The following is a 9403-nucleotide window of genomic DNA, read 5'->3' as shown; positions in this document are numbered from 1 at the left end:
CTATAGATTTGTTTTGTGGCTTTGTTTAAATGAACTTAATGAAAGGATTACAACCAGAGACTGAAATTATACATTTTTTAAAAATCTCATTTTGTTATGTAATAATCTATGTTTTTCTATCTATGCTACCACAGGAAACATTAAGATACCGTGCACTAAATGGACTGGAACAGCCATCGTTTAAACAACTAATTTTGGTCAAAGATCTGTATTCCTCTCCTGTTTATGTCTGGCTAGATTCCCGACCAGATCTCTCAGCTCCTCCTCCATCTCTAAAATCTGCTCCGCCTACTCTACTTTATATCTTTATGGAGGACTATGATGTGGACATGGATGAGGAAGAGGAGGGAGACGTATTCACTAGAAAGGCCACAACGTGCCACTGGTGGGAAGATGCACAGCATCAGGGAGGAAGACTAGGATGCATGGTAAACAGTCGCAGCTGGGCAGAGGAGCTTAAGGATATCTTTGCACCACAGGCAGATCACTGTTATAGTGGAGCAAGAACCAGGCTGTCCAGCATCTCTGTGAGTGATTCACTGTCTCTTGTTTGATCCACACATGGAAATAAATGAGGACACTTGTTCTGATGGCTACGTATCTTGTAGTTGTTGAAGAGACTTCTCCAAATAAAAAGGAATGGGCTATAGGGAAAAAATTGTGGGTAAAAGTGCAACAACAGGCTGTTTATCACCATATTTGCAATATGCAGTTCTGTTTTCATATGCATGCAGCGTATAATTATATATATATGCAGCATATTTTCCATAAGAGAAATTCCTGGCATGGAGAGACTGAGAATATTTGGCTTGATGTTGATGAAAGAAGGAAGATGAGTCAGTCTTTCGTCATTTAATCAGTGCACAACTGCACTGTGACACAGCACTGTGGGAACTAACTGCAAGCCTGTTTGTTTGTGTGTGTGTGTGTGTGTGTGTGTGTGTGTGCACGCAACACTGGTTGTTTATGCACGTGTGGACAAATCCGCCATGTGCTTCCTTATGCCTCTTACGGCTCATTACACTGGTACCTTTGATGTGGGATGAGGCTGGAGGAAATTCCTCCAGAAGACAAAACAAATATAACAAATCTCCTACGCTGTGTAAGGCCAATAATCAGATGTTGATCTATTAGAGAACCAGCTGTGGCCTCTTTAAGTATTTTGTTGCATTCTCATCCATTAGGCCTTCTAGCCTAGTCCAACTGCCATTTTTTTTTATAGATCCAAAATGTCTGCCTCCACTTATCAGAAACACAGATTTATTATTTGTCCCTCTCCTTCCAGTAAAGGAAAGATGAAGAGGAGAAGGCAAGAGAGAGAAAATAGAGGAAGATGGAGGTACAGATAACAGATCAGGAAAGCAGTGGCAGCACTGAGCAGCTTCGTCTCTCCCCTCCCTTGATTTCTCTCTCCTCCTCTGCTTCCGTCGCTTCCCACTCCTTCCTCTCCTGCTCCCACGTCTCCCCACCCTCCCCTATCTGCTGCCTCTCCCCTCCCTGCTCTGTCATCCCTTCCTCCCACCCTCGCTCTCCTGCACGGAGCTGCGGTATAAGAGAGGGTCTCCTGGGTCTAGTTTCACTGCAGTGTAGAGGAGGGCAGGACGGCTGTTTTAGTACGATGCGCTGAAGGATGGTGCACCAGGAGAAACGCATTTACCAGGTGTGTGGATTTGTATTTGCTTGCATTTAGTGGGTGATTCTGATGGGTGTGTAGCATTTAACAAGATATTTAAAGGTATACATGATAGGTATCCATCATGGGTGTGATGCTGTAGATAAATCAGCCATATGGGATGAGTGGAAAAGGGAGTGGGTGTGTTCGTATGTGGTTTGTGCTCGAATATATCTGTGTAATATGTATGCTCCTGCATTTGTTTGGTCAGATTTGACACAATTTTCCATCTCAGATCATTGATATTTATATAATTGTATGTTATACTGTCTTTTGTATGAACAGGAACTAAAATCTTTCTACATTTGCATTTGTCATACCATGTACTTTCTTCATAAGGGGTACAATTTTTGGTTTGTGGGGGTGCATGTGCTCGTGTAGTCAGTTTGTGAGTAAGGAGGGCATCTGTTTGTCTGAAGAGGGTGAGCAGGGGCCAGCGTTGGTTTGGAGAATGATGGCGATGAACTCATTTATGCTTTTACGTCACATCCTCATCTAAGGATGCGTCACAAAAAAGAGGGTGTAGTGTTGTGTGTATGTGTCAGTTTTGCGGCTATTTTGAGTACAAACGCTGACACATAAGAGAAACGTGCCTAATTTTAGAAGTGTTATTCAATATTTGTGTGGTTCCAAAGAGCACTCACAAACTCAGGCAGCTTTAGCAGATGTTTTTGGCTCAAATCCACGATATATAAATACTTTCCCTTTGATGCCAGAATAGAAAATCATGTTGTGAGGATCCAAGGGAAAAAAATGTAATCGGTTTAAAGGGGGAGCTACAGACTGGAAGCTGAGAGGAAGTGTAATAAAAGGAAACGAGATAGAAGGCTCGGGGGTGGAAGCTCAAAAGGTTAAAGGGGAAAAGAATGAGAAATACAGATGAGGGAAAGGAGGCAGAACATAAAGATCCAATGTCATTAAAGTGAAACAAAAAGTATGAAAAATGGGATGTCGGTCAAGAGAAACTAGTCACATAGGAAGAGGAAGCTGTAAAACACCAGCCCACAGTGACACGGCATTTTGAATCAGCAGCACTAAAAGAATGCAATGGAATTTTTTTAACCAGTTTAGATAGTACCTGCTGTTGATGATGAAATGTGATGCATAAATTAGTGAAAGAAGCCATTTATGGATGATTCACCGTCAATACAATCCTATGATTGTAATGAACAAAGATCTTTAATAAAAATGCATTCAGATGCACTGACATAACTGGACAGATACACCTATTACTTGTTTCATTCTTCAGTCTTTTCTGGGCCTGGCCTGTGAAAAAAATAATATGTGCACTGTCTCTCAGTGTTGAAACAGTACGTTTCTCTGAAGTGTTAATGAGGACTGCATCTGCCAGATTCATTTGTTTAATCATTTTCTATACATCTATTTCAATACTACAAGCATTAGATGAGGAATCCTGGACAGGCTGTCAGCTGGTAGTAGCAGATAATGAATGCTTTAACACTCATATTCATACATGGAATCAAAAGTAGACGGTTGATGTGAATCCATCGCATCTTCCCTCTTAATCGGGTGTAACAGGATGATTTATAGTTGAGTAGAAGAAACTAGAGTGTCCTCTCATTTTGGCGTATTACCTGAATTTATGCATTTGTTTATGAATTTCATCAGTCTTCCTTGTCAGTAAGCGACCCACTTGGCAAATCAAGCAGAGAGAGATGGCAGCACAGGAGCCTCGCCTGTGTTAATATTCTTTGTGCTTCCACATTTTTCTGTTTGTGGCAGGCCCAGAGGAATGAGAGAGAGTCCATCAGGCAGAAACTTGCCCTTGGCAGTTTCTATGATGACGAGCCAGTCATCTACACCAGCTGCAGCAAGAACGGCCCTTCGTCTCGGTGCGTTTGACTGAGTGTATGTGTATGTGTGAGCAAGCAGAAGAGAATGGTTGGATGGTATAATTTTGAATTTTGTATGGATCGTAATAGTAATACTGTGATAGATTGTTGGCTTTATATGTCATTCTGACTGCATTTGCACATCTTCAGAGCACAGTGATGTACAATAAAATGACATTTAAAAAAATCACTGACATTTGGTGAACTGAATTTCATCAGTCACTGAAAACTTATTTCGTTTCCTGAAGCTGCTCAGTTCTCACAAAGCCTGGATCTCATGAAAATCATTTTTTTAAATGTATGTATTTATTTATTTGGTCGGCCGGGTCTCTGAGATGCCAATTGTATCATGTAAGCACCTTAAGTTAACCCTTTATTTACAATAGGCCTGGCGGAGGGCTCATTTTACAAGCTCTTTCAAATGACCTTGACTCGGTTACCATTTGTGCTAGAGACAAAATTCAAATGGTTTCGGAAAGAAGAGAAGAAGAGCTTTTTTGGGGGATATTTAGTGTATCATTGTAGCAAAAAGCATTCACAAAATACTGCTGTGTAAAGACGGACAGAAAATTCAGCTCTGCCTAGATTTTATTACCTGCATTTTACATTACCGTAAGTCCTCAGCCATTCTTGGGAGAGGAAATTCAAATGATTCACAATAATGAGAGTTATATTGCGATTTTACAGAGAAAATGTACAAAATAACTCCACTTAGCCTGTATTATACTTGGGTGTTAAAGGGTTAAGACATTTACAGCCAGGAGAGGGCATTAATCATCAGATTACGTCATTTGTTGACTAACAACTGTTAGCTGAAAACTACAACAAACAAATTAGGGAGATGGAATAGTTTTCCCTGGTAGAAATTTATGTAGAAGCAGTGACGTTGTGGAGTTGTGTGTGCGTTTAATTATCATGGCTGGTTTCATACAGACTGTGCAACAACAGAGGAAGAAAATGAGTCATTTAAGTCACAGACATGCAAAGCGAAAGTAAAAGCTTTCCCGGAGTGCCACAGTTATGTTTACAGTCAGTCTAAAGGGACTGACAATGGGCTATCTAGAGAGTATGGAAAGAATGGGAACGAAGAGCATGGCACTGTGGTTAACCTTTGTTGCGTGATGAGCTGCCCACACAGAAACTAAGCGATGCCCCAGCTTCATGGTGGGATACAGTTCAGAGATGATGTTCTCAAATCGGATTGCTCTCTTCGAACTCTGTGCCACCAACCTGCCCGTTAAATCATTAAATAATAAAAATAAAAGGACAGGGTAATACTTTTTTTTAAATATCATAAATATCCAAATATTTTATTTTTTAAACATTAGTATTCAATGTTTTTTTTTTCAGACTTGTTGTTTATTTTTGCAATGCAAATAAATTAAGTTGATCAGTAATTTTTTTACTTACTTACAGAATATTTTAGAGCTTCTTATAAAATTTCATTGTAAATAGTACTATATTTGATATAAATCAAATAACATACTAGTTTTCATGGAAATGACATTTCATGTCTGCACATGTTTTGTGTTTTGGATACAAAAACACAAAACATGTAATGCAACTGGAAAGACTTGCATTATGACAGACTCCCCGTGGTTAACCAAAGCCACAGCACTTACATCAGTACTCTTTCTTACCGTGACACCAGTTGACCTCCAGTAGCTTTTTGGCTCCCGACCTTTTTTTTTTTTCTTTTTTTTTTCCCACAATACCCTTTAGTTTATGTCACACAGTGGGGCTGTCCTTCGTTATTGTAGATGTTTGAGAAAGTAGTTTCGTCAGCTTGTGAAAGAAGAAGTAATGCCTGACACACTTATCCACAGCTACAATTGGTGGAATTGAGCATGTGACCCCCTCCCCCGTTGGAGGTAAAGGTGTAACGGGGGTATAGTTTAGGGTGGAAATTCCAAAAAGAGTTAGTGAGGTGTTGTTTAAGTAATTGTTTTTGTCTTAGTGTAGGGGAAGGTTACTTTGGGTTGTTAGGTTCTTTCAGTATCATGATCTGGAATTGAATAAATGGTGTTTTGAACCCTTGGAAAGGCTGAGGTTAAGGTTTTTTTTCATCACTTCTGTATAAGAGATGTTACTGACTATTTTTTAAAGACCTTGTTTATGAAACGGGAAAAAGAGTCTTTGCCCACATTGTTGTAAAGTTGGACAAATTGTTTCATAATGAATACTATCCTAACCTACTGTGTGACCTAAAGTAACAGAAATCTGAATAACAAAAACCCTTTATTATGCTTTACTATGCTGTTTCCATATCTGTGATTAAATCTTTGGATCTAGCTAAACAATTTTTGGGATGTGCCAAAAATTCCAATATGGAGGAACCACTGGAAATATGAATATATACAGAAATTCAGAGTCAATGGGCAAACATTTTACCTTGATTGTGATTATTTAATTAGGTTTTTTATTGTAAATATGCTGCTAAACTAAACATTTAATATTAATTAAAGCTTTAGCAGTTAGCTGATGTAATATTGTTGTGCAACAAGTGTTGAAATACACTGGCGGTATTACTGTTGGTGGCTGCAACCATTTTTTCTCAGTTTTCTTCTTTTTGTTTGAGGTCGACTTTCCTGTAGCCAAAAATGTCTCCAAATATGGACACAACATTTTTATTTGGCCCTATGGTTAACTTTTCCTACATGATGCTTCCATGTAGCAGACTGGACAGTGCTTTAAACGTATTCTGTATTGACAGAATTTAAAAATAAAACAAAAAAAATAATAAAAAAATAACCAACATTTGTCAGATTAAATCAGTTAGAGGTTCTAAATGTTGGTTGTGGTTCATTTTAGGTGAACTGACCAGCCCTAACCAGTGTGTACCCAGACTGCATCACTGACATGTGAATCCAACAAATGTCATCAAAAATGAATTCAGTCTATTATTATTAGCCAGTTTCGCATTCAGATGTTAGCCAGCAAAAACAGTTGAAGATTAATTATAAGTTCAGATGAGACTGAATGTGTGGACCACGCCATTGTAATGAAGCAATATCTTGGGAAGCTTTAACAGCTGGAAAAGCAGGAAATTTTAGTTTTGCTAGCGACAGCAATAGTAAGCAACATAGCAACATAGTAACAACCTATTATTTCCAAATGTTACTGTTATTTTAGTTTGACCACCTCTGAGTTACAGACTTCAAAATTCAGATACATTGACAGGCAGGACACCAAAGCGTAACAGATAGCAACATTAAATAGGCCTGTAAACTTAGATAAGCATCAAATAAAATAACTCAAACATAATTTTTATTGTCTGATTTTCATTTTTCAAATGCATTTATAAGTTTTGCCTTGGACAAATGAAAACAAAGAAAATAGACAAGAACCTAAACAAATACAAATGACTTTTTGTGACGTGGTATAAAAATCCAGTTGGTCTTCCTCAGAATCTGACACAACTCACAAGTAAACTGTCAAACTTTCTTCTGACGCTGTCTTTTTTTTTTTGAAGTGACTGTTTTCACTAAGCGGAAGAGAATGGATGAACTGTTTTCACTCTTAGCCTTACCACTTTTCATGCTTATATGCAGCATTGTTTGACAATAAGACCTAAATTCTTTTTTTTCATTTTGAATGGTGTTTGCTTCTTGTGTGCAAACAGCATTGCCCTGTGCTCTCTAATGTGTGATTCTGACTAAAATGGGTGCGATCTTTATTGCATTTGTGTTCTCAGGCTACAGAGTGGGGTGAACCTGCAGGTGTGTTTTGTTAATGACAGCAGCAGCGACAAGGACAGTGATGCTGAAGACAGCAGGACAGAGACCAGCCTAGACACACCGCTGTCACCTGTGGTACGTGTCCGAGTCTCTCTGTGTCACCATATGTGGGTTTTATGTGTGTTTCTGTTCCACTACACTCGTGAGATGACCGCAGTTGTTGTTGCATCACAGTATCGCTCACTTCCTATACAGAGTAAGCAGAGCTCATCTCTGTCGGACCGGGACACTGGAGAGGAGGATTCAGATCCTTTAGATGACTGCGGTGGGTTTTGGCGAGTGCAGCGAAGGCTGCAAGAGGAGGCCCGGGTGGCGTTGGCTCTGGCTCGACCCATGGCTCGCATGCAGGTGGAGGTAGAGAGGCAAATTCAGCTTCACAGACGTTCACCTGTGGCTGACTTGGTGAGTCAGAGGGGATTTATGCACAGAGGTCTTTATTCCCTCTTCCATGGAAAATTCAATGTAGGAAATTATTAAGGGCACTAAAATATCAAGGAAAATAAAGTGAAAATGGAATGTAAGTTGGTGTTTCAGTAAATATGACATAATAAAACTACATAGGCACACTCCGGTTTTTATGTGTACGTGAGATGTGGGTGCATGTTACCAAGAGAAAGCCCCTGAAACTGGTAAACAGACGTGTTGCAAGTTGCAGTTAGAGGCTACGTCATGTGAAAATCCAGAGAGATCCAGTTGATAAATAATTAACAACACCTTTTAAGTCTTTATTTACACTCAAATGTTTGACACATTTTGATGTGCAGTAATTTCCCGTCTGTGTGTGCTTATGCGAGCAGCTTCCCCATTTGCCCCACATCAGTGAGGGTTTAATGAAGAGGAATCTGAGGCAAGGGGACATGAGAGACATGAGTCTTGGACAACTGCAAGTCATCACGAATGATTTGCATTCACAGATTCAGAGTGAGTAGATGACTCACGCGTAAAGACACAAATTAGTTAACAAAACCAAGCCAAAAGACTGATCTGTACTTTATCAGATTTTAATATTTTTATTCATGCCATCTATGCTATTACTTCTATCAAATAAATTATCAAAAGACATTCAGTCAACTTAAGAATTTATACGACATCTTTCAGGATTGTTTTTCTCTTCCTCACTTCCTATTTTTAACACATTTCTGTCTAACCTCATCACAACAAAAGCACACACTTGGCACAATAAAATACAATCATACAAGGAAAAAAACATTCGAAGACTGGATTTGTATCCTCAAACAGGTCTAAATGAGGAGCTGGTACAGTTGCTGCTGATGAGGGATGAGCTGCATGTGGAGCAGGACGCTATGCTAGTGGACATAGAGGACCTCACCAGGTGAACCACAGTTTTTGTCCACCTCAGCTTCTTAGCTGTCAAAGGTATTGGAAGTGCTGTCACTTCACAGTATGTCCTGGACTCACTTTAACATGTTTCTTCTTGTTTGTTATGGCAGGCATGCACATAGCCATCAGCGGCACCAGCCAGAGAAAGCCATCTCTAAATAAACACCTTGTCTACACACGTGTCTGTATGCACGCCGTCTGATTTCCCACTCTACGGACTGCTACCAGTGTTGCTAATGAAACTTCATCTGTGCTGACTGTATCTGGAGAGTTGAATGCAGCATATAGAGTAGTATTAAGACACATGTGATACGTTGCACCACATCTTAGAACCTCAAAACACAACATCTACATGTGTAAGATCACCAATTTCAGTATTGACAGATGAGTTTGTGCAGGCGTTCCACTTCCACTCAGCATGATTGTCCCCGTCATATTTCATAGAATTAGGGGAGTCGAGTTGATTCCATCCCTGATCTTTATTTAGCACTCTATGATTTTGGCACAGCTGGGTTGGAGAGAGCACCACCATGCCTTGTGTCTCTTTTTTTAATGAAAAACGATGATGAGTTGAGATGAGCGGTCTTTTGTTTGGCTCTAATAATCAACAGGGTTCTTAGAAATGCTCTGTTCACTTGTATATCGTTCACTTCACTAAGAGCACTGTGACAATGCTGTTTATCACTCTCATTCACTATCAAGCGTCACATATCTGATCTGGTATATTAGGAAATGATAAGTACTCTGTATTTGTTACATTTAAGCAACTGCTTTCCAGAAATTTCCTAAAAAATCTTTAA

At 39.4% G+C, this 9403-nt stretch overlaps 1 protein-coding gene across 2 annotated transcripts in view; it reads left to right on the top strand.

Moving 5' to 3' along the window:
- The first annotated feature begins 338 nt into the window (after positions 1–338).
- Positions 339–9403, top strand: part of zgc:153615 (uncharacterized protein LOC777747 homolog) — a 9623-nt gene continuing 558 nt past the window's right edge. Inside the window, exons 1-7 of one of the 2 annotated variants that reach the window (XM_039601783.1) lie at positions 339–527; positions 3416–3525; positions 7220–7337; positions 7458–7664; positions 8060–8183; positions 8502–8595; positions 8714–9403. The exon at positions 8714–9403 is cut by the window's right edge and continues 558 nt beyond it. In XM_039601783.1, the coding sequence (XP_039457717.1) occupies positions 426–527; positions 3416–3525; positions 7220–7337; positions 7458–7664; positions 8060–8183; positions 8502–8595; positions 8714–8765 (807 nt within the window). In that variant the 5' untranslated portion in view covers positions 339–425 and the 3' untranslated portion in view covers positions 8766–9403. Of the gene's footprint in view, positions 528–1530; positions 1661–3415; positions 3526–7219; positions 7338–7457; positions 7665–8059; positions 8184–8501; positions 8596–8713 lie in introns of those variants that run through there. The other variant, XM_039601784.1, reaches the window with a different exon arrangement.

The sequence above is a fragment of the Oreochromis aureus genome, linkage group 18 (assembly GCF_013358895.1).
Source record: "Oreochromis aureus strain Israel breed Guangdong linkage group 18, ZZ_aureus, whole genome shotgun sequence".
Taxonomy (NCBI): Eukaryota; Metazoa; Chordata; class Actinopteri; order Cichliformes; family Cichlidae; genus Oreochromis; species Oreochromis aureus.
This window is presented reverse-complemented; position numbering and strand designations above follow the sequence as displayed.